Source organism: Homarus americanus, unplaced genomic scaffold (genome assembly GCF_018991925.1).
Source record: "Homarus americanus isolate GMGI-L3 unplaced genomic scaffold, GMGI_Hamer_2.0 scaffold48088, whole genome shotgun sequence".
NCBI classification, from domain to species: Eukaryota; Metazoa; Arthropoda; class Malacostraca; order Decapoda; family Nephropidae; genus Homarus; species Homarus americanus.
This window is the reverse complement of record NW_024719965.1, coordinates 19,937-46,136: the sequence shown is the minus strand read 5'-3', so window position 1 is coordinate 46,136 and position 26,200 is coordinate 19,937. Positions and strand designations below refer to the sequence as shown.

General features: G+C 38.6%; 1 protein-coding gene and 1 non-coding gene across 2 annotated transcripts; both read left to right on the top strand.

Annotated features, from left to right (window-relative positions):
* Positions 1-753: 753 nt before the first annotated feature.
* LOC121860336 (U3 small nucleolar RNA-associated protein 25-like) lies at positions 754-18,297 on the top strand. Its single transcript, XM_042357409.1, has 6 exons — positions 754-886; positions 7,062-7,595; positions 8,848-8,960; positions 11,607-11,726; positions 15,404-15,467; positions 17,907-18,297. The coding sequence occupies exons 1-6, from the start codon at positions 881-883 to the stop codon at positions 18,141-18,143; spliced, it is 1,074 nt and encodes a 357-aa protein (XP_042213343.1). The 5' UTR covers positions 754-880; the 3' UTR covers positions 18,144-18,297.
* Positions 16,973-17,203, top strand: LOC121860356. Its single transcript, XR_006087864.1, has one exon. It is a non-coding gene; the product is annotated as a small nucleolar RNA SNORA53 (small nucleolar RNA).
* Positions 18,298-26,200: the final 7,903 nt, after the last annotated feature.

The window sequence follows — 26,200 nt, the reverse complement described above, 5'->3', positions numbered from 1 at the left end:
ACTGGAGCAGGTTCAGGTACATTCAGGAGCAGGTGCATGCCCATTTCTAGCCAACAATGCGTAACAGACATGACCGATCGTCAAAGCGGCTAACGAGCCGATCAGTGGTGAAGAGGATAAAAGAAAAGAAAAAGAAATAATATTTTTGGGGGGTCGGGAAATCTCTACACCTTACTTTATATTCTACAATATTACACCAAAATTATGTATATAAGTACCTTTTGAAAATGAATCTATATCTTTATCTATACATTCATCTTGAAAAATAATTTAAAACCCCTTACACTTCCGGCAAAATACATGACGCACTTCAAAAAACTTGTCCTCGCACCCTCTACCAGGCGTCCCTAATCGTGACTTTTTCCTTACCAGCAGCTGGAGTAAGGGCTTCCAGTAACTCCTTAAAAATCATTGACAATAATTTATAGTTGATTCTGAGTATTATTTTTAAATTAGGCTTTATCTAATTATGTTTTAAACAAAGTAATTGAGATATATAAATAAATTAGTAAACTATAAAGACACACCTTAAAGCATACCTTCCTATATAATATACTGTATAAATATATACAGTATATAGATGTCCATATACACACGCGCATTTACATATTTATATAATGGTATAGAAATGTACGTAAGTATTTACATGCCTAAATTGGGTAAGAAAAACTTAGTTCTATAATAATTTTTATTATTATTGTTAGTGCTTATAGCGCGTGTGTTCGTGACGTCATTCAGATTCTCGTTTTGCAGTCGAGGAACAAGCCGCCATCTTCCTCCATCGCTCTCTGCGCAGACTCCACGTGTGGCGAGTAGATGCACTTGTCTTTGACCTGCACTTTTACTCCCGTCACCCGAGTCGTCATCACATAATAGTAGTATGAAGGTAAGCCTTGTATAATATAGCAAGTGAGTAGCATAATATAATTGTGTTAAAAGTTATAAGAAAAGTAATATCGAATGGGTTACTGTGTTGATTATACCGCTTTAAGCGGTGATCGTGGTAGACATTTGTTGTCTGTGGCCAGTGCTCAGACGCCGACTTTTATTTTCATTTAGAAAATGTGATTGTGTTTCATTAAAGTGTCTCCCTCTTAATAAATGATTCAGAATCATGGCATACATTTGCTAGACTCCTTTTCTGTACTATTTCCATACAACGACTTGTACTATTGATCTTAAGTAGATCCTTTTGCCCGCCACTTGGTGTTTCTCAAATCTCCCTTTGAACAAATTGATGCTAATTATATTGCTATGGGTGGATGTATGTAGTGGCTAACATTCAATTGATTCTGTAATATCTAACAAAGCTTGTGCAAATAAAATGCCAATTTTGGACAAATATTTGAATAGTTTTCAACACCGTTGTTAGTAGCCACCTGGAAAAAAATATATGAGAACTTTTTATGGTAAAGATGCAGGAGACGGTTAGCACCAGAAATAACTTATGGAGTTAAACTAAAATATATGGAGATACTATTTGCATGATGCTTAACACGAAAATGGAAACGAGTTAATGATGATATTTGGTAACTTGTTCCATTCATCCACTACTCTGTTTCCAAACCAGTGTTTACCTATTTCACGCCTAAATCTAAATTTGTCTTATTTCAAACCATTGTTACGAATTCGCTCCTGGTTGGATAGTTTGAGTACCTTTTTAATGTCCCGTTTGTTTAGCCCTGACTTCCATTTATACACCTATCATATCGCCCCTCACTCTACGTCTCTCGAGGGAGTGCAACTTAAGATGCTTTAACCTGTCTCTGTACTCAAGGTTCCTAATGCCCTGGATTAGTCTTCTCATTCTCCTCTGAATTCTTTCCAAGGATTCTATATCCATTCTGTAATACGGTGGCCAGAATTGAACTGCGTAATCCAAGTGAGGTCTCACAAGCGAACATATAGATTTAGGATGACCTCGCTAGTCTTGTAACTAACACTCGTTTGTGTGAACCCAAGTACTGTACTTTATTAGTTTGTTTTGAGCAAATACACATTGTTTACTTGGCTTAAGATTCCTGCTTATCAGTACTCCTAAATCCTTCTCGCAGTCGGATTTCTCAATATCATCGTTGTTCATCTGGTATCTGGTTTCCCTGTTTACATCTCCTATACTGAGTACTTTACATTTGTCCACATTGAATTTCATCTGCCATTTTTTCAGACAATTCAAATTTTTTTTTAGATCTTCCTGTAGTTTTGCTGAGTCCTCGTCAGATTTAATTACACGCCCTATTTTAGTGTCATCAGCAAATTTACTCAAGTTGCTGTATTCGCCGATATCTATGTCGTTTATGTATATAATAAATAATAATGGCCCAAGTACTAGGCTTGGATATAGAATCCTTGGAAAGAATTCAGAGGAGAATGACAAGACTAATCCCGGGCATTAGGAACCTTGAGTATAGAGACAGGTTAAAGCATCTTAATTTGCACTCCCTCGAGAGACGTAGAGCGAGGGGCGACTTGATAGAGGTGTACAAGTGGAAGGCAGGGCTAAACAAAGGGGAAATTACAAAGGTACTCAAACTATCCAACCAGGAGCGAACTCGTAACAATGGTTTTAAATTAGACAAATTTAGATTTAGGCGGGAAATAGGTAAACACTGGTTTGGAAACAGAGTGGTGGATGAATGGAACAAGTTACCAAATATCATCATTAACTCGAATACGCTGAATAGCTTCAAACATAGGTTGGATGCTTATATGAGCAATAGGGGTTGGGTGTAAACGGGACTGCCCAGTATGGGCCAATAGGCCTGCTGCAGTTTCCTCCATTCTTATGTTCTTATGTTCTTGGGGAACTCCACTAGTGACGTTGCTCCAATCGGATTTAGTGCCGTTAAAGCTCACTCGCTGTTCCCTGTCCTGTAACCTCGCCATAATCCATTTTAGAATATCTCCTTTAATGCCACGAGCCTCCACCTTTCTTATTAGTCTTTCGTAGGGGACTCTGTCAAAGGCTTTGCTAAAGTCGAGATATACTACATCGTAATTGTGCCCGTCGTCCACTGATTCGAAAACAGATGAAATGAATTTTAATAGATTAGTTAGACATGAACGCCCACTTGTGAAGCCATGTTGGGATTCATTGATCAACTTGTGCTTCTCCAGGTAATTTCGAATAGAGTTTGAAAAGATTGCTTCCAGTAATTTGCCTACAATTGGTGTTAGACTAATTGGACAGTAGTTAGAGGATAGTGTTTTCTTCATAGTATTCCAAAAATACTTCTTTCTCACTTCCGCCAGACATTTGTCACGTCCGGGGTGACCTGCTTGGGGAGCATTGTGATACAACGTTAGTATCGTTTCACGAAGTGTATCAGGTACGACAATTTGTGTAACAACACCCTCAGTTGTCTGCTTGGAGCGAAGGACTATATCTCGTCGTAGTTTAAATGGATTGAATGGAAGAGATAACTTTGGAAGATTAGCCTCCTCTCCCGACTCGAGAGCGAAACTGACTGTTGACCACAATGGATTGAGGCGTTATTCATCTCTTAATTGCGAGTGGCAGAACGATGATAGAGGCATCACTGGTGCTATGTTTCTGGACAAAGCGTCTGCGACCACATTCGCTCGTCCCGGTAAATACTTGAACTCGGGTTCAAACTTGAATGGTCAGATACCTGTGTGTGTGTAATATATATATATATATATATATATATATATATATATATATATATATATATATATATATATATATATATATATATATATATATATATATATAAATCACTGTAGTTATATATATATATATATATATATATATATATATATATATATATATATATATATATATATATATATATATATATATATATATATATATATATTCAGGGCAGGATGCAAATGCATTACAGGAGGATCTAAATAAACTTCAGGGGTGGTCTGAAAAATGGCAAATGAAATTCAACACCAGCAAGTGCAGCGTACTTAATATTGGAAGAACAAATACTGTCAATGTATACAGCCTTAACAACATCAACCTAGAGAAGTCTACTTGTGAAAGAGACCTAGGGGTACTTTAAGCCCGGACCTATGGCCTGAAAAACAGTGCATAAATGTTCGAAATAAGCAAACGGAGTATTGGGTTTTATATCTAGAAGTGTAAGTAATAAGAGTGCAGAGGTCTTATTGCAACTATATCTTGCGCTAGTCAGCCCGCACCTCGATTATGCGGTTCAGTTCTGGTGCCCTTATTATAGAATGGATATCAATTCACTAGAGTCGGTGCAGCGAAGAATGACGATAATGATTCCGGGACTTAGAAACCTTCCATATCAGGATAGGTTAAAGAAACTAAACTTGCATTCCCTAGAAAGACGAAGAGTGCGGGGAGATTTGACAGAAGTATTTAAGTGGGTGAAAGGAATCAATAAAGGTGATATAGATAAAGTTCTTATAATATCCGAGCAGGGTAGGACTCGGAACAACGGATTTAAGTTGGATAAGTTTAGGTTTAGGAGGGAGATAGGAAGGGACTGGGTTACAAATAAGGTGGTGGATGAGTGGAACAAGCTTAGCAACTTTGTAGTAAGTGCTGGAATGCTGGAAAGTTTCGAAAGGAGGCTGGATAGATTCATGGATGATAGAGAGTGGTAGTAACACTCGACAGGAGCTGCCATGCACAGGCCAACCGGCCTATTGCAGACTCCTTATGTTCTTATATATATATATATATATATATATATGTATAATATATATATAATATATATATATATTATATACAGTGAACCCTCACTTTACGCGGTTAATTCAACCCACGGCGGCCCGCGTAAAGTGAACAACATAACATTTGGGATTAAGTGAAGTAGAGACTGGGCCGACCCCCAAACTCCACTTTTTCAGACACAATACCTATGTTGTAGTAAAAATAACTTCTTAATTTTATGATGGTATGCACACACAATTAATAATTAAGAGAAATATCAATAATATTAGGTTTTTTAACACTTACATTAGTAGAAAAGATGGCTGGGCACACGGGGATGGGGGGTTGGTTCCGAGGCAGAGGGCAGATTATTGGCCCTCACCTGTATCAATTGTATCACTATCCACCACAGAGGCTTGCAGGGCCTCTTTGTCAAACCCCTCAAAGTCCATATAAGTCCATATCCTCACTATCATTATCACTATCACTGACTTGGGCCGGCTGTGGCGGGTGAAGAACTCGGTAATGTTTTGATGACTGGGCGACCTTGTGCGCACCCTGCTCGCACCGCTCTCCGCGTAAAAGGGTACACACACCGAGGAAAGTGGGCATTCCGGTTTCGGCAGGGTACCGCGTAGACGTGGAAACCCGTAAAGTGGGACCACGTAAAGCGAGGGTTGACTGTATATATAATATACAGTATATAAATAATATATATATATATATAATATATATATACCGGTATATAATATATTAATATATATATATATATAATATATATATTATATAATATATATATTATATAATATATATACGTATATATGTGTGTAAAATAATAATAATAATTAACGGTTTATTGAAAGAGCTTGGCAGCCAGAAGGCTGAAAATATACAGTTACATATTTGGGGAATGGGTTACGAATTACAAATAATATACAAGTAACATGAGTGACACAAGTAAGACATATAATAACTAGATGGGGAAAAGCTCAAACTACAGTTCATTTCAACATAGTGACAGTGCAAGGAGTAGTGTTTACTGGGAGTGAATACACTGAGTTATTACAAGTTATTGATAATTTTTACAATGGTTGGGACTGGGCTGTTCTTATAGCGATCAGTTCGTGCACGTATGGGCTGGATGCGGTTGTGGTGTCGAACAGCAATTCTCGGACTAGGGATCTCAGGTGGTAGTAGGAGCCGGTGTTCTTGTGGCTCGGTGTTAGCGATCCCTGTTTACAAACGGAGGTTCAGGGTTCGATTTCCGACTAGTGAGAGGTATTGTTTGTTCATGTTAGGTAAATGAAAATAATTTTTATTCTGTATATATATATATATATATATATATATATATATATATATATATATATATATATATATATATATATATATACTGTATATATTTTATTTTTTCTTGATTTTGTATAATGGTCATTGCTTGTGCAGACCAAATGGGTAAAGCTTACAACAGTAATGTGGCTTCAAATAAGGAAAATATGATATAAAACTATAAAATTAAAAATGAAGAACAAGGGTGTGTAAGTGTAGAGATGGATGTATGTTTGAAAGCAATGAGCTGTAACTAACTGCATTGCTAGCACAGCCTTGCTCTTCCCCGTTGTAACATCACGGTATACACACGTTTCAGAGTAAGCTGCCTTGAACTGTGTGGCGTTGCCCAGAGGATGGTTTGAGTGTGGAAATATGTATCAATTTTATTGTTTATCATGGCAATTTTTTGCGCACCACTGGGTGACAGGCACGCAAATGAATGACTTCAATTGCATTCAGATTGTTGGACAAGTCCACTATGTTACACTTACCATGGACACCAAGTTTTACCAATAGGTGCTGAATATTAATTCTGGTGCCCTAGATAGTCTCTGGTGCAATGTATAGCACCATAAACCTAAACTATTGAGATGCTATAGCACCCTTCCTTCTCACGCCTATGTGCTGGGTGGAGTGAGAGGGCGGTGCGGCATGGCACACGAGATAACCAACAACTGTATTCATGGAGTGTGTGCGGGAGATGCGCATCTGCCAACAGTCGGTCAAAAAATCCCAAAAGCCTCACAGATAGCTGAATTTTGATTGCAAATTTTGAAAAAAATATACAGTTCTGGAAATTTTACACGAATAAGTGAATTAAGAAATATGGAGTTCGCATATGGAGGGGGGGGGTATTAACTTCACCATTTCCTGCACTGTACTTAACCCCAAAAAATATATATATATATTTTGAAAATGTTTCAGGCACACAATCAGCATTATATTGTAGTTCACTGTCAAGAAATTGTTTGACTTCAACTTGCATTATTCCATTTCAAAGAAATTAAGGTATCCATTAAAGAGTTTTAATGTTCAGTGTTCCCTAGTATTTGTCATTGTATTTTCCTTTCAGTCCCCCGGGCAAGCTGTTGCAACTCCTAAGAAAGCAAAGAAATTGGCAGCAGAAACTCCAGAATTGAAAAAGAAAGCAGCAAAGGCACAGACTCCAAAGGTAGAGGTGTCTCAAACACAAACTCCTCAGACTCCAAAAATAAAAAAGGGTAAGGCTAAGAATCTAGACACCCCAAAAGTAGAAGTTAAAACGCCAAAAGCAGAGAAAGTTAAGACACCTCAACCACAGACCCCCAAAGTGGAGAAGAGTGAAACAGAACCACAAGCAAAGAAACTCAAGACACCCAAGACTGACACTCCAGCAGGAAATTCCTCCCCAGAAAAAATACAAACAGTAGTTACAGAGCACTCAGGTGGTGCAACACGCGGACAGAGAGGAGGAGGAAGAGGAGGTTTCCGAGGTGCAATGAATGGATTTAGAGGTCGAGGTGGTGGCTTTAGGGGAGGTAGGGGTTCCTTCAGAGGAGGTCCTGGCAACTTCAGAGGAGGTCGGGGAGGAAGAGGTAGAGGCGGAAGAGGAAGAGGTGGCTCAGTTGTAAGTATTTTTTATTGATAATTGAATTAAATATTTTACAGGCTTGTGGGTAGTATACTGTACTTTGTCAGAATATCAGCATGTAATACAACACAACTTCGCTAATTAATTGGAGCTTTGATCTTTTTGTGTCTGGCTTTGATTGAAGTGAATTTTGGTCAACTACAAAATCACAGCTTTATGCTCTTCCTAATTTTTTTGCTTATCTTTCCTACTATTTAAATCTGCTTTTGTCCTCACTCTTTTTTCATCTTTGTGCATTTGCAGATTTCTATCTTTAGGTACAGTACTTATCATGGTGCATATGCCTATACAGTACTTATATTTTTCAAATTTCTTTTAGTTTTCATTTAATTCTCGATTCTCCTTTCTTCCATAAATTTGACACGTGTGAAAGATTGTCACTGAACTTAGGCATCCCTTCTCTTAGAATTTTTCAGCTGGCCTTCATTATTTAGTAGCACAACCTTGGACCTTGTGCTTTTATGAATGTAAATTTTGAATGCTGTAATTACATTGGGTTTAATGTACTGTATGTCGATGTTTGTTTGGAACGGTTATAGCCTATTACTATGTAGCCTTTATTTATTTGTTATTATTATTATTAAAGAGGGTTACTGACCAGAATCATATACCAACTCTCATTCTGATACAATGGCAGTACTGGTGCACCATGGCCTATAAAAAATCACCTTGTGTTATACTGTAGTTAACAAAACAAATAAGGTGTTCCACATTTCTAGAATGCCTTGTCCAAATTTTTCTTGGTGTGATGTTCATTTCTCTTTTCCCGTGAGTGAATAATTTCTCAAGGGGATATAGTCATCATGTTAGTCATTTATAGACATAACATTAATCTAAAATATAATTGTTCTACCTCAGGAATTCAATATACTGTGCTGTAAATATGCACATTGAAACTTGGCTATCTTTGTGAACCTTATTCTATATACAGTACATTTAATGACCTGTCTTTCTGTTTGAGGCACTGGGACACTCCTTGGCCTTTCACAAGGTACTCTTAAATGCTCATAATGTCAATACAGTGTAACTATAGGGTTATATAAGCATGGGGTTATCATGAAAAATGTTCAAATAAAAAAGGTTACTAATAACTTTGTAAGGAGCAAAGCTTAGGGCCTTCTTTTTTTCATTGAATTTGCAGTTAATTACGGGATTACTGGATGTTTGGGATACATTTTATAATTTCTTGTATTGGTATTTCTTTTAATATATTTATACGGTACTGCAGGCTGAAAAGAATCCATGTGCTGTGTATATGAACTTCTCCAGCCCTATTGATGGAACTGCTGCAACAGAGATTTTGAAAATTGGAAAAGCTGCATCTGCAATACATTTTGGAAGGTAATTGTCAAACCCTGTTTTATTTATATGAAGTCCTTGCATTATGAATATCAGACTTACGAACACCCAGGCATAGAAATGCGTCTTTATAGTCTCATTTTATTATTGATATGGGGTGGCTCAGGTAAGTCAATATATAATGGAAGTGATATGGAGGGTTGAGGCAGGCAAGCATCAGGCTGACATGGGTCAGTCACTTGGATTCATCTACCATTAAAATTAAATGTTGATTAAACTATGCATCAGTTGACCTCACACAGAATAACCTAGACTAAAATTTTCTGAGGTACTCTCTTGAAGCACCATACTATATTAACCAGAGCTTTGCAACTGTAGCCTAGAGCAGATTTTATCAATGAGGCTGATTGACATGAGGTAAGTTGGGTTAAACTAGAGCTCTTCGCTACTTAAAATCTATTCTTTATATTTTGCAATTGCAAATAATATTAACAATTTGTGTGTTTATCCAGAATGATATGCAAAGCCAGGGAAGTAAAAAAAATATATATATATATGAAGTGCATTGATAACTTAGATACTGTTAAAAACGATCTGAGATGGGAAACTACATGTATATTATAGACGCACACATGTATTCACCTGGCATGACTCAACCAATCCTGAGCTACCTTTTATTTGGCTCCATTTCAAATTTAGAGAGAACCGAGTAAAGGTGTCAGGCAGGAAGGACACATGCAGACCACTGAAGTTACCTTAACCTGTACGGCGTCGGTTTAATTAATATAATTATGTTCTGCTTTTTTTTTTTACTTTTGGATTTTGGTTGAAATGGACTTATGCAATCATATAATGAAGGAAAAACATAATTTAGCAACGCACCGGACCAAGGAAAGTGTAGTTACACCCATGGGTGAACGTGTCGTGGCGTTGAAAGTTTACGCGTAAAACCCGTAGTGTCTTAGGGGTGTTGACGCTTTTCAACGAGTGAGTGGAATTATGCTAATTACCGTAAGTTTTCACTGTTTGTCGCTGTTTTTTCTTTATTTATCTTCTATCTCGGTTTTGGAACATCAATATATTTATCCTTTTTCGTATTATTTACTCATTTTCATAATAATTTTCACCAATATGTATTTTTTTTATGATTTTATAAATATTTATTTTTTATTTGGTTTCTCTTTGCATCCTAAGTATATATTTTACAGTACTTATTCATTTATCTCGAAAATATATCGACGTAACTATTATGCCGTTGACGCTGGGAGTACAGAAACATTGCGGCGTAACTGTTACACAGTTGACGCTCTGCGAGTTAAAGATAGGAAGGTGAGCCACACATCCATGAGCTTAATTCTTATCATGTAAAACACCCTGTGCACATTTGATACAATTAAACACACTAGAAAAAAATTAAAGGGTAACTGGCAACTTGTGGAATGCAGGTCTTATCAAAATACAGCATAACTTAGAGTGTTTTGAGTTGTCATATTGAGTAAAACTGAAAAGGTTCAGATAACTTTTTTACTGACTGTACAGTACCATTAACTTTACCCAAAGAAGCTGCGATCCTTTAGCATTTATAGGGTAAGATTTGACTGCCAGGAATTATAGGGCAAGATTTGACATTGTTAGGAACATATCTCTAAAGGCATCATGTTATAATGACCTTAATGGGGTAATAGCTTAACGGACACTTCACAGGAACCTATCTTGATCATTATAAAAGGTCTCCCTATATATTGTTCATGTGCACTTAGGCTTATGAAAGCCTTTTAGGGCATGAAACTTCATATGCCGAGTTGCATATGAATGAGTGTTAAGCGAGTTATTAAAGGAGCCTCATCATGGCTGACAAGTATTCGTTTTTATATATATATATATATATATATATATATATATATATATATATATATATATATATATATATATATATATATATATATATATATATATATATATATATATATATATAAACAGTACAGTATTTAGAAAAGGGGAATTGCCTACACAGCAGCCATGTCTTGGGCTTGATTCTTTCAGTGATCAGAATTGGACGATGGGAACACAATTCAACCACTGGGACAGCGTTGATGTATGTAAAACAGAGATGTTGTCTGGGTGATAATACTGCATGACCGGGGTGCTTCTTGGCTTGGGTATGGTGTGGCTCTGATGCACGTTGCGGGAAATTTTCCACGGCTTACCACTGCTCAGTGTAGCTCTTGTCATTTGCCTATCGGAATACTTTTAATAATTTTTTGTGTTGGCATTTCTTTGGATATATTTATACTCCTGTTGATGGGTGTAAAAGAAGGTGTTGCGCTACCATGATGCACATTAACGAGTGACTTTCCTGAGATGTGAGTTATAAAAGACTTGTTGTGTTCTACCAAGATTTGTATGCTAGTAATTGCTTAAATGAAATAGATGATATACAGGTGGAGGCAGGTCATGGAAAGGGAGGATCTCCTAAAATGGAATTGTCATAAAATAAAAAGTTAATCATTTGGTAGCTGCTGTATGTAGTAAAACATGCACACCTCACATTAGCTGTAATATGGTTGTTTTATTTCATTGTGCAGCTGCAACTAATGTCATTTATTTAATGGTACTGTATCCCATTGTAAACTAATCTAAGAATTACTGTATTTTAATGACTTCATAATTTTTCTATTTTATTTTCAGAAATTGCTTCCTAACATTTGGAACAGAAGATGAAGCCAGTACACTCATAAAGAAGGCAGCTGAAATAGAATTTGGTGGTTTGAAGCCATTTGTTGACAATGCATACAAATCATCTGGCCAGTATGTATATTTTGTTTATATGTTTTACATAGCTTAACAATTTTAAAGAAATTGTTTGGTAAAGTTATTATTGTAGGAATTATAGCATAGACATTAACCCTTAAGCCCTGGGTTAGGGTGCTGGTGGCAGTACTCCCCACCCAGGGGTAAATCGAGAAAAATCATCATTTTTTCAAAAATAATTTTTAACCTTTTAAAATGATAAAACAATAAAAATTAAGCAAGAACAACTATATATTGACCCTCTAGAAACTTTCGTGACTGCACAGAGGGAGGGAGATAGGGGACTGTGTTGGTTTGACAGCCGACGCTCGTGGTCTCTACGCACTTAACAGCTATTTTTAGCTCGCCTTTGTGTCCGAGGTGGCCAATAATGTATGCATTTACTGATCTTAATACTTATTTCCTATAAATTCATTTAGAAACTTTTATTTGCATAATTTATCATAAAAAAGTGCTTGGCAACAATCACCAGTCGGTTGCCAGTCTGTCTTTGTGTTTGGTAGAGCAAGTAACGCATAAAATAATAATAATTCCACAAATAAATACATCTATAACATAATCATAGCATTGTTTTAAAGTAATACTACCCTACAATACAACTACACTACTTTAAGCATTATTACTTTGATACAACATGATAAAATGGACAAACAATGAAAATGAAATAAACAAAACTAGGTAAGTATGTTCAGGAAGCTTCCCTGTGGCCGAGCGAGTGGTGTGAGAGGCAAATAGTCACAGGAACCTGATAACCCATGCTGGGCATTTAAACAGTGGCGGGAACAGGCGCGCGTTCTGGAACGTCACCCGGGGCCTAAGGGTTAAATGTATGTGGGGAAGAGCAAAGTGGGTCAAGAAAAGAAAAAGGAAGTGTGGATCAAATCTGCAGTAAAGAATGTCGGAAAAGTATTTGTAAAGGCATTGTGAAGTACCTGTTTTGGGATACTGTATGTGGGAAGTCCTTGAATGCTTGCGGGGGGGGGGTGAAGCCTATGTTAAAGTATGTAAGGAAGAAGGAATTTAATTCCAAGTGTAAATATGATTATGTTAAGTAAGTGATTCTTGCCATGTTTTTTCAGTATTTTAATGAATCAAGTACATGTAGTAAAAGATGAAAGTTGGAGTGATGGAGGTGGATGCAAGTATGAGAGGGGAACAGTTGATGTACTGTAATGACACCACTCTAGTGGGTGATATAGAAAAAATTGCTCTTGTTAGTGACAAGTTTGGAAGTGTGTGTACAATGAAAAAGTTAATGGTGAATGTGAAAAGAAGTAGAGTACGGAAAGGTTCCTGGAGAAGTGAATGCTTAACACACTCGATCTTCACACGCATAAATGAGTATGGATGAATTTATCGCCTTGGGGACCTCGTGCATGGAAATGCTTATGAACATGTGGTGATAAAAATTTTTGCTAGTTATATATCGTTAGCTAGATACGCACACTGCCACTTTTATATGTAGGGCAGCTTCCCTGCCTGTGTGCATTCACCACTGCAACCATCAGTGTTGTCATGCCAGAGAAATTTTTTTTTAATTCTAAGGAGATTTTGATATCCTCGGTGTCATTCTGCATTGAAATACTCGCCTTTTTGTAACTGTTCTAAAATTATTTGGTGCTAAACCTGTAAGTATTGCTAAGAAACAAATTTAATTTTCGTAACATAATAATGCTGGTATAATGCCATGTATAAAATAAATTTGTCTAGATTTTTTCTCCAACAGATTTTCAGGGGAAAACATTTTTATCGTGATTGCCTGCCTATCTTACACTATTTTTAGATAATTTACTTGAGATTCTCATGGATATAAACCCCATGTTTCTGTCTCAAATAGTACACGTGATATGGCTAAAGGTGTAGAGGCATCTGAGTGTTAAGAGCAGTTTTTAAGGTAAATATGATGTAGAGAAAAAGATGAGTGGTAGAGGTTGTGGGCAGATTCAGGGTCTGTTCAGAATATATGGACATGAAAAGGGTAGGAAATGAAGGTTGTTGTAAATAGGGTGTGCATTTCAATGGTTGACTTGCCAATTCATTAATCTAATTTCTTCATTACAATACTCGCAACTTATGCGGATTACCCCGGGGGTTAGGCTACAATTTCGAATTTCAAACTAAAAGTTTTCCAAATGGGTCGTACGCGCACCAAACGCTATCCCGCCAAAGCTCCACCCCCGCCATACATAAACTTTTTCAACTAATATTTTTGGCTCGATATATGTAACTTTCTTCATTTATTTTTTAGTCATTTACATGCACACACTGTCCTAAGGGCAAAGCTGTACTGTACATGTACTCAAAATAATGTACTAAATGATTACTAAAATTTTTGTCTAGTGCAAACTATAGCATGTTCATATTAAAATTAATCACTGTCTTATAAGAATGCCAGCAGTGTAAATTATATTATCCCAGGTCAGTTCAGTGACATTTTATAAGCAAAAAGAAACAAAATTCACTGTAAAGGACATAGATAAACAAACAAATACTTCACTAGACCTTCGGCTCCAACTGTCAAACATATCTTCCCCCCACACCCCTTCCCTCCCATCTTCCCAGCCAGGGTTTGGTGGTTATAGTCTTTAAGTTCTTATCTTATGTAATATCACAGACTAAAGTTAGAATATAATTTGTATTACTGGAATCCTTGAAAGCCAGCGAATTATATTAATTTAAACATCATTTATTTTGCACGATATAAAAAATTTTCCTGCATCACATTACAGTAGTGATTTATAAATTCTATATATATATATATATATATATATATATATATATATATATATATATATATATATATATATATATATATATATATATATATATATATATATATATATATTTATTTATTTATTTATTTATTTATTTATTTATTTATTTATTCACGCACACACACACAGCTCCTTCCCGATTTACGACCTACTTGACTTATGACCACCGGCACTTACGACCTGCCTCAGTCGTACCAAAAAAAATTCAAATTACTTATTTTCGAGTCCCAATGTCAGTACACAGAAATTTTCGTTTGTAATTCACTTTAAAATGGTTGGCAAGCTTAAAAGTGAGAGTTTTGTGGTGCTGAGAAGAAAAAGAGACACCCATTTTAGATTTTCTATGCATTAATTAAGCATTTTCTGGTTAAGAAGGATTCCGGCTAACTGAGATAATACTGTACGCATTCATCATTACCGGTAGTTAAGATCATGAAAAGTTTCTAAATGTTTGTATATTTTCTTTAATAATGTAGAAATTAGATTAATGAATTGGCAACTCAACTTCAACTAGGGCTGCCACAAGATTATATATATATACATACATACCTGAACCGCGGGCCCCATTAAATGGAATTTCTCAATCACTGTGGGTTGTGGAAAGTTATAGTTTGGGATGCGGGTTGCCCATGCCTGCTTTAAAGAATAGCTAAATTAGATGGATATTGCAGCCTTGTGAAAAGGAAATGCCATTGCTGAATATATTACTGCAGTAAGCGTGAATGACAACCACTGAAAGGAGAATGTGTGTTCTTTTTGCTGATTAAACTTGGTGTATTTTTTAGTAGTTTATAATGTCGTAGTTATATAAGACGATATCAGGGAACAGATGTAACACATATTGGTTATTCTGTAGTTTAAATCCTCACCAATTGAATCATTCCATTGTTGTCATTACAGGAAAGAAGCAGAAAAAAGAAGTTCAGATGGCACTACTGAACCAACCCCAAGCAAGAAGATGAAAGTAAGTACAGTAATTGAACTTTTACTTTATGAATATTCACTTGTGTTTTAGTTTGTGTGTCCATTTAGTGTTTCTATTACAGTATTTGTTGTAATTGTATGGATGCACCTAAGTTTTCTGTGTTTACAGTATTTTGTAATTGTCACATCAGACGCTCTTAACATTATATGGGGGGGGGGGTATTCATTATACTTCATGTGACTTGTAGTGACATGTTTTATAATGAGAAATTTTTTTCACCACAAGAATTAATGTAATTAGGGATATGTGTATTCCAACATGTACAGTAATACCCCTTGAAAGCTCAGAGTATGTTCCTAGGGAGTGATTCCAGCATATTGGTTAACAATGGTGGACAACCAGAAGAGGGAATAGACCAGAAATAAGATCAGTACAGTAACCAGATTCGATCAGCAGGAGATAAGTATTCAGGAAGCTTACCATGTCTGTATAAAATAATGTACTGCTATTTAAAATAGTACCACAAATTTTTTAGATTTCTCAAACTGGTTTTTCATTTTACTATTGCTTTCAATTTAGTTTTGCTGCAGACTGGAGTTTGTAAAACCAATAAAACTAATAGCCTTTACATGCACAGTGGGTTGCAAAGATGTATTGTAGTCGAAGAAAAAAGTTATATTTCCTGTGCTGTTCTGAAATCCATGACACACCCCGAAGCTCTGCTGTCACTTTACCCAGATTCTTTGACTGTACTATACTGGACAAAGTAAACTTATCCTAAAAATAATTTGCTTTAGTCTGCTGTGATGTATTTTTTTTTAATAGAAATAATTTTTTACGGCGGTTATGATTGTTAAAAACAAAAAAAACGGACTTGGGTCAGCATCCAGTCTGAAAAATAAGTTTGTCTGCATGACTGTAAGTCTCCAGGGTATCATGACTGCTTCATATGTGAGCTATACAGTACTGTACACAAACTTCAGTTTCCACTATGTACATCATCACAACTTAAGTTTGTGCTATTCAGTGTTTACAATCTCTTTGCATTTTTTTGGCTGGTAGCTTAGTCTTTTTTGCTGCATTCTAAGTCTTGCTAACTTCTCAGTCTTAGACACTGAAATTAATCATAATAGTAATTACTTTATCAATATCAGATTAAGGACTTAAAGTTGAAAAAATAGTCCAAGAAACCGGGCAACACTCGGTAAAAGTGATCATATTGCAATATTGCTAAGTTCTTTAGGCTTCTGGACAGTGCACAAAAAGGAATGCCATATCCAAGCAGAAATGTAATTAAAAATTAAAGAAGATACTAGTTTGCTAGACAGATATTTACTGTTACTTGTCTGGTTTAGATCTGTGCTACTGGGCTGTCGGGTAAGTCTCATTCGGTTCATTAGGTCTACGGGAAACTTGAATGGAAGGACTGATTTTAAAGAAAATAATCCAGAAATTCTGCACTAGAGGAAGGGGTTGGAAATATTAATTGGATAATTTTTTTACTAATATGTGAACTATGATATCCATATTTTCAAGTGTTATACAGCATGCCCCTTTGATCCACCTAACGGGACTTCTGTCCACCAACTTTACCGGTTGGCCGTCGTAGGTGAATGAGTCATTGGCATGCAAGACAAATGTACCTCCTCCTGCCAGCTAGCCTTACCAACTACACCTGACCAGCTTGTCCTGGTTGGGAGAGATTTAACTGCTCTCTCTCCTGCAAGTGATCTCGTTGTTCTTATGTTGGTAAAAATGCTGGTGTTGGGGACAAAACTTGCTTCCATTGCTGGGGTTATAAAGGGGATTCTGTTCAGTTCAACTATTTTGAGGAAACAGTATTGTCTGTTACAGCTGTAGAAGTAATTGAATGAGAGTGGTTGGAGTCTCTTGTTCCAGTTAGTGAGTTGGGTCATACCATTAACTGGAGTCTAAAAATCTACAGTTAATTTTTGAAGAAAAGTCTTGGGGTGGGGGGGGGGGGCTTTTATTGAAAAAAAAATCAAATTTCTAATTTAATGAGAACTGTGTTTACTGATTCCAGTAGTTTAGACTCAAGGAAAACATCTCCAGCACCCAGAAACGTTATGGGGAAGTGGGCTAGTGTGCTTCTGTGCAAGAGGTCTAGTTTAGACACTGAAACTTTCCAGCAGCCGGAAATCTCTCATCCCCGGAAGTGCTCTGCACCAATTGTTCCGGCTAACGGGGATATCACTGTATTATATCTTTTAGTGTACCTACACATTTTTGGGGGGTACATTTTGGTCAGTTTGGGGATGCATCTTTGGGGTCATGCGACGAAACTTAATTTTACCCATGTGTTATATTTTGATATGTAGGTGTTGACGGTTTTGTTTATCACTATCTCGGTAGTTTTCTGGAACCTAGCCCCCACAATTATCAAGGATACATGTACTGTACATACATACAGTATTGCCTAGTGAATACAAGATACATATATATTTTTCCTTCTTCCAGGTTGAGACTTCAGCAAAGGTTGAAACTGAAAAGAAAGATGAAGAGGAAAAGATGGAGGAGGGAGATGGTAGTGAGGAAGAGGAAGATGGTGCTGGTGAAGTAGAAGAGGAGGAAGGTGATGATGCAGTAGATGAAGATGATGATGCTGAGGAAGATGATGATGCTGAGGAAGGTGATGATAAAGCTGAGGAGGAAGGGAGTGATGAGGAGGAGGAAGAAGAGAGTGATGATGAGTAACTATTGACCGAAAAAGTGTTCTTTGAGATTTTTTCTTGACGTGACATTACCTTTGACCATTATCTACTCCATTTTATGTAGGGTAAAAGAAATGCCCTTTATATAGAAAATATGAAATGTACCATGTGGAGTTTAATAAAACCTAACTTCTTAATGTCGGATTCATTTTGTTCCGTAGTGTAGATATTAACCATTTCTCTACAGCGTGTACACATAGTTCACTGCAGCTGGTAAATATAGAAGTGTTGTTTTCAAAGCTGCCATGTATGGTCTTTGACCATAAATATTAGTGGTGAAATTCTCAACTGACATCCCACTATATATTGCCATAAAGTAAGTCTTAACTATTTCTTTATCCCCACATTTCCCTCTAGGTGTTGGAAAAGTTATTAGGAGAGCAACACACTACCTGGAAAGTTGAAGAATCAGGTTGTTTTATGTAGTTACTCTGATAACTAGTAATGTGTTAACACAAACACTGCTGTGCACCAATGTTGGTGTAACAATCAAGAAAAAATGCAAAAACATAGTTCTTGGTGCATCTGATATTTTAAGGGATAATAACTTTTCTGTATTAACCTCTAAAATTTCTGTACTTGGGAAGCAAAAATAAGCATGTGAAATCTTCTGAGAATAAGACAAAATAAAAAAAGAACCATAATCTCGCTACTAGCTGGAATCTTTGATCCCTGGAACTCTCTAATAGTTGATTGTTTTTTAGTATTCTGAGAAATTTCCAGAAAAATCTCAACATTTCAGGCATGGGGTCGAAGTTACGAGGATTGCATCATTATTAATGACGCTGGGATGCGTGCTGGGCATGTGGGTGGGTAGACTCGGAGTGTTCATGTGCTATGATTGGTTATTACTGTCGTGACTATGGGATGCTTTTGATTGGATGATTGATCTCTCAGCCAGTCTCCTCAAACTTGCATTATGACACATAGTGTACTCGCTACAGAAACTATCTGCAAGGTGGGGTCCGTTGATTTTCAAATGAATTTCATGACTACTAGTCTCAGTAGGGTTGTCAAAACCGTTCGTCCCTTGTCATATTGTCCAGCAACAAATGTTGCAGATAGTTGAGTGTGAAAGTACCACAGGTACAGAATAGTACTGTACAGTACATAGCAAAGTGGACAGTGTATACAGTGCATGTACAATAGGGGGCAGTGAAATTTTGCTCAAAGCTGCACTCTTCAGGCATTGTTCCTTATACATATCTAAGACTCCATGCCAAATTTGAAGCTGATATGTCGAGGTTTAGTCTGCCGCATTTTCTACTGAAATTTTTAAATTTACCTACAGTACTAGCCAAACAGCTGCTGTGGCGGTGCAATGTTCTGTTCAGTGTTTATCAACTTTTTTTTCATATCTCTTATTTCATTTAAGTTGTCTTGTTGCAGATGAGTATGGTGCTATGTCTATATTGATTATCAGCCTTTTCTCATTTCATTATGTCATCATGGTTGAGCCTGGCAATGAATATCTCACACATGTGACTCCCAAGACTGGACACGGAAAGCAGATTGCCAAAACTATTCACGAGTTTCTGGTGGAGAAAAATCTAACCCAGCAGCCCATTGTGTGTGTTGGTTGTGATGGAACCAATGTAAATGTAGGATCAGAAAATGGAGTCATTCATCATCTTGAAATGTTACTTGGTCACCCGCTCCATTATTTCATATGTCAGCTTCACGGAAATGAGCTGCCTTTCCGCGCAGTTTTTTATCACTATGATGGTAAACCAAGTGGTCCTGAGCATTGGCGTGGTCCCATTGGAAAGCAGATCAAGGAGTCTTTGTCTGAGCTTCCAGTTGTTGCCTTCCAGCCAGTCAGTTTCCCTGATTTCCCTGTGTTTAATGATGAAGTGGAGAAAGATCTGTCCTGGGATCAGAAATACCTGTATAGGATTTGTAAAGGAGTTATCACAGGTGTTGTTGAGGATGACTTGGCTGCTATTGAGCCAGGTCCTCCCTGTGTGTCAAGGTGGAACACCTTATGGAGTAGAATCCTCAGGCTGTATGTAGCAACATCAAGACCCAGCCATGAGTTGAAAAGAATTGTCATTACAATAATAAAGTTCAGTGCTCCAATGTGGTTTTACATCAAGATACACCCTTACGTAACACACGGCTCAAGGAACGTATTCCAGTCCCTGCTATATATGAAACACCTGAATAGTGAGGAGGAGACGATAGTGAAGAAGGCTGTCCAGAGAAATGCATACTTCGCCCACACAGATCAACTACTTCTTGGTATGTGTGCAGATGAGGACATGACTGTTAGAGAAAAAGCTGTCTCAATGATAAGAAAAATTAGAGAGGAGAATCAACAAAAGGAAGAATGCACTGGCAGATCTGAAGAGGAGGAGGAAGATTCTGATGCTGCTGTTGACGAGAATTTGTTAAACTATACTGATGAGGAGGGTAAAGATGGAGATGGGAATGAGGATGTGCCTCCTGTAGTCAACATGAGAAAGGTGGTGACTCCGAAACTAAAGTGGCAAGCAAAAAACTATCATTCCATGATTAACTGGAGGAATGAACTCAAGACTGAGCCTCCTTACATTGCTTCTCTGTCAAATCTACAGGTTAATGACATTCTTGAGACACCATTAGTGGTGCCCAAGTGGCCAAACAGCACTCAGGCGGTCGAGAGAGGCATAAAAGTGATGACTGAAGCTTGCACTGAAGTGACGGGATACGAATCGAGAGATGGATATATTAGGCAAAGATTATTGTCTAGGAAAATGATGCCAAGGTTCCGCACAAAAAAGAATTTCAATTTGAACTTGTAATGATTTTCTATACGGTGTACCTGTAAAATAACATGTGAATTAAATCGATGTAACCCATGTAAAATTTATCATTATCCTGGAAAACATTAAATGACACCTAATTTTTGGTATACACTAAAAGTTGACAAAAAGTCGTTCGCGATGCGGCAGGGTAAGTATGCATGAAATGGCATGAAATTTTGCACAGGTGTTTGTTATAGCCATACAAACGATGCCTGAAAAGTGCAGCCTGCAACTCAAATAAAAGTGTTTTTTCCCTGCCCCCTAATGTACAATCCTTCTTCAAGGAGGGGGAGGAAAGTGACAGGACAAAGGCAGGTCATCCTGTATCATCATATTCCCATTTGACCTGCCTGCATCACACACTCAAGATTACATTATAGAGTAGTATACTTTGTTTATATACAATATATTGTACTTGTACAGTGGTGTTTTCATTAATATCTGCGAGATGCATAGTTTAGACTCCCAGAGAATGAGGTATTTCAGAGTCAAGCTGCCTAATAACATTAGAATGTGGGTAGTTGTGGTTACCTGTGGAATCAGTAATTAGAGGTGAACTGGAAGCAACATTCATAAAGAAGAGCCAATTTTTTCTAAAATACAGTTTTTGTGATATAGTCCAGAATGCAACGTCTAGCTTTATTCCTAGGTCTGTAAATGCCTATCATTAACTCGCCAGGCCAACATACTGTACAGGCATTTAAAACATCTAATAATTACTTAAATAGGCAATATTAGGACATGTCGCTACCTGGCATTTAATTGCAATTCTCAAAACCCTCAACCCGACCCTCCATTACACTCACTGCCACCATCTCTTGCCCTAGAGCGAGCAGTAAACAAATGTCAACTCTTGTGGGGTGGAGGTGGGTGGGATGTCGACGTCGCATTCTGAACTTTATCACAAAAACTTTTTTTTAGAAAAAACGGGTTTTTGTGCAATCCAGAATGCGACTTCTAGCTTTGAATACCTGAGCAGGAGGTGACGTTGCGTATAAGGCTCCGCTAGCTTAGGCCCAGATTGTTGTTATAAATTGTTTAGAACATTTTCCAATACTGTATTAGGAACATTTACCGGAAGGTAAAAATGTTAATTTACATATCCCAATTAGGATACTCACTTTATTCTGATGAGGAAGGTCCTGGTTGTGGAGATTGACTAGGCGGGGGAGGGGACCTCCAACACCACCACATGTGAAGCATCTTTTAGAGATAGGTGAAGATAGCTGTTTTTAAAGGTTTTGAAGATCTCCAAAAGCCCACTTCTTTGATCTGACTGAGGCTCATATGCTGCAGAAAGGCCACTAACCCTGCATATTTCCTGGTGTTATGTGCCAAAAATTTCTTGCCAGGGTCTGTTTGATTCACTGAGATAAATGTTTTGTCATTTGACTAGGAGACAATTTCTTACCATCCTGTGATGAGAATACATGGGGCCTCGATTAGGGAATCTGGTTAACCATTCTTGAAGATTCCTAACTGGGCACAATATATGAGGAGCCCATGTCTCATCCATTAGTCGTTTTATCCTGATAGGTTGAGCTTGAAAATCTTTCCTTTCATGTTTTCTTAGCGTTTCCGCAGGAAAAAGGGTGACATCTTCCTCAGAAAATACCAATAATGATGAATTATTGGAAATTGAAATCAACTCACTGATTCTCATACCTGTTACTATGGCTAGAAGGAAGGCTGCCTTCTGGAGCAATCTGTCCTTGTTCAGATTTATATTGTAATTAGGCCCCATAAGAAATTTAATTGCTTTTCTAGAGACCAAGGTGGGATTCTCTTAGGCGGAGGGGGTCTCTGAATGAAAAAGGATGATCTGAGCATTTGATAAATCCTTGGGTTCAAAGTTATATTAAAACCCCACGCCAGAGGGTCAACCAATGCTGATTTATAAGATGCAATTGTAGATCCTTGAAGGCCTTTAACTCTGAAGAGAAATTCTAAAAATTCTAGCACCACTGTTTCTGACAATGTGATTGGAGTCGTTAACCTGATAAATTGTTGAAAAAGTTTCCAAGTTTTCTCATATTGCATAGACGTTTGGGGTCTATGACCTGCTATCACTTGGTGAATAGATAGATTGAATTCCAACGGTTCCAGTCTATGAGTAGAGCATTTCCTGAAAGATTCGATCGTTTCAGAGATGCATAAAGTGGCATCTTGTGATTGCTTTGTGAGGCAAAGAGATCCAAACTTCCTCACTAGACTCTTGAACTCCGATATATTTAGGGACCATTCTGTTTCTGTCGATACTGGCCTGAGACGGGACAACGCATCTGCCCAATTGTTTTGTACTCCCGGTATATGAGTTGCTTTGAGGTAAAGAGTTTGTGTTTCACAAACTTTGAAAATTTTTACAGACGGTTTTAGAAGGGGCCAAGATCTGGTTGAGCCTTGATGAGTGAGACAAAACACTGCCGTTCTGTTGTCCATGGCAAACAGGATTGTCATATTTTTTAAACTTGGGTTTGCCAACAAAAAGAATAGGATTACTGCTAATTCTTTTACATTTATGTGTTTGTCCCTTGACGGAATTCCCCTTTTGAGGAATGGTATCCCCATCCTATTTCGGATGCATCCGTACAAACGACCAAGTCTGTTTGAGGGGGAACCCAGGGAGATGAACCGATTAGATTGTCCAAATTAGTCTACCATAACAGATGATTCTTGACCTGAATAGGGAGAGAAGAAGCAATATTTCTGTTTCTTGTCTAACAAATCTGCTGACGTGTTTTAGGAAAGTCTTCGAGGTAGTAGATAATGACGAAAATTACGATGTTATTTACTTAGACTTTAGCAAAGCATTTGACAGAGTACCACATCAGAGGCTTCTGAGAAGAGTTAAGGCTCATGGTATGGAGGGGAAAGTTTTAAATTGGATTAAATCATGGCTCACCGATAGAACGCAGAGGGTCAGCGTAGATGGTGTTAAATCTGATTGGGGCCGTGTAACCAGTGGGGTTCCCCAGGGGTCAGTACTAGGCCCACTCTTGTTCACAATCTACATAAACGATCTAGATACTGGGATCAGCAGTGACATAGCAAGTTTGAGGATGACACCAAAATAGGGCGGCAGATTAATTCAGGGCAGGATGCAAATGCATTTCAGGAGGATCTAAATAAACTGCAGGGGTGGTCTGAAAAATGGCAAATGAAATTCAACACCAGCAAGTGCAGCGTACTTAATATTGGAAGAACAAATACTGATAATGTATACAGCCTTAACAACATCAACCTAGAGAAGTCGACTTGTGAAAGAGACCTAGGGGTACTTGTAAGCCCGGACCTACGGCCTAGAAAACAGTGCGTTAATGTTCGAAATAAGGCAAACAGAGTATTGGGTTTTATATCTAGAAGTGTAAGTAACAAGAGTGCAGAGGTCTTATTGCAACTATATCTTGCGCTAGTCAGGCCGCACCTCGATTATGCGGTTCAGTTCTGGTGCCCTTATTATAGAATGGATATCAATTCACTAGTCGGTGCAGCGAAGAATGACAAAAATGATTCCGGGACTTAGAAACCTTCCATATCAGGATAGGTTAAAGAAACTTGTGGGGTTTTTGGATGTTTGGTTCACACTCAGGATGGGATGGGGAAAGGAAACTCACAATGTGCTCTCTGTATACATGTTGTATTGGATGTACAATGCAGCTTGGTGCTGGGAAGGCAGCATGGTCACAAGCGTGATGTAGAGAGAGCTGGTTGGTGAGGGTGCTCAGAGGAGGACAGCTTGTGGGTCGCCATGCTCGCCGGCAGGAGCGAGGACCGCCAGGCAGGCGGAGGAGGTGTTGCTGGCTGGTTGGTGTAGGTAGAAAGAGACGATCACCACGAGGTCAGGTCTTAAATAGCGGGGGTGGCGTGGCTTAGTAGTTGACCCCCGCTCCGTGGGCGGCGCTGGTTGACCTAGACCACGAGGCACACACTGTGGAATTCGTGGGGTCGGCTATGCAGCGACAAACAGCGTTTGTAGGGGAGAAATCCACTACAATACTCCCCCTTCCCTCCAGGCGGTGTAGGAGACTTGTTGTCTGCAGGGTTGCATAGCACATGTGAGGCAGAACGGGCGGTGCATGCCTCATGTGAGACAACGGCGATGGCGTGGATGAGCCGGTCGCTGGAGACAACTGTCTAGATACACAATATCTGTGGGAGTAGAGAGGGAGAAAAAGGGTGTGTGGAGGCGATGAATGTTGTACTTCCCTCGCAGGCACAGGTCGTCAGATACGCCTGCTGGGGTGTGTGGGCCTGGGTGGTGGGCCTGCTGCATCAGCAGAAGCGGATGAGGGCTCGTGACAGCAGCTGGGTCCACGACAGCAGCAGGGTGCAGGACATTAGCAGGGAGTACCTGAGGGAGAAAAGAGGGGTGTGTGGGTCCGCACTCAGGAGCAGGGGCCGTGTCAGGAGAAGCGGCAGGGAGTACTGCTGGGCCGGGGCGGCGTCTGAGGCAGGACGGGTGTGTTGGTCCGCATCAGGAGCAGGGGCCGCATCAGGGGCGGCAGGGGGTACTGCTGGGCCAGGGGCGGCGTCTGAGGCAGGACGGGTGTGCTGGGGTCGGTAGGACGTGGTGCTTGGGGCAGGAAGAGGAGCTGGTGTCTGCTTAGAGAAGCAGTGCTGCTCTAGGGTGTCTAACCTGCGGTTTAGAGACAGTAGCTGTAGAGCCGATGAGAGCTGCTTCTGTGTGGATAAGCCAGTCTTCCATGTTGCTTGAAGACTGGGAGCGTGATCAGTTTCTCCTCCATCCTGTGTGAGTGCGAATCTCCGGGAGTCACCATTTGTGGGGTTGAGATGTTTGGTTCACACTCAGGATGGGTTGGAGAAAGGAAACTCACAATGTGCTCTCTATATACATGTTGTATTGGATGTACAATGCAGCTTGGTGCTGGGAAGGCAGCATGGTCACAAGCGTGATGTAGAGAGAGCTGGTTGGTGAGGACGCTCAAAGGACAGCTTGTGGGTCGCCATGCTCGCCGGCAGGAGCGAGGACCGCCAGGCAGGCGGAGGAGGTGTTGCTGGCTGGTTGGTGTACGTAGAAAGAGCGCGATCACCACGAGGTCAGGTCAGTGGCATAGCTAGATTGTGTGCCGCCCGGGGCGGCCCTTGAGTTTGCTGCCCCCCCTCCCCCCCGTGTCCCCACAAAAAATACATATTGCAGTGACTCACTCTTATATATATATATATATATATATATATATATATATATATATATATATATATATATATATATATATATATATATATATATTAAATA

Excerpts from the sequence above, each read along its gene's own strand:
- LOC121860336 (XM_042357409.1), top strand. Across the intron at positions 7,596-8,847 it reads GAGGAAGAGGTGGCTCAGTT|GCTGAAAAGAATCCATGTGC; the intron begins GTAAGTATTTTT and ends ACGGTACTGCAG. Across the intron at positions 15,468-17,906 it reads CCCCAAGCAAGAAGATGAAA|GTTGAGACTTCAGCAAAGGT; the intron begins GTAAGTACAGTA and ends TCCTTCTTCCAG.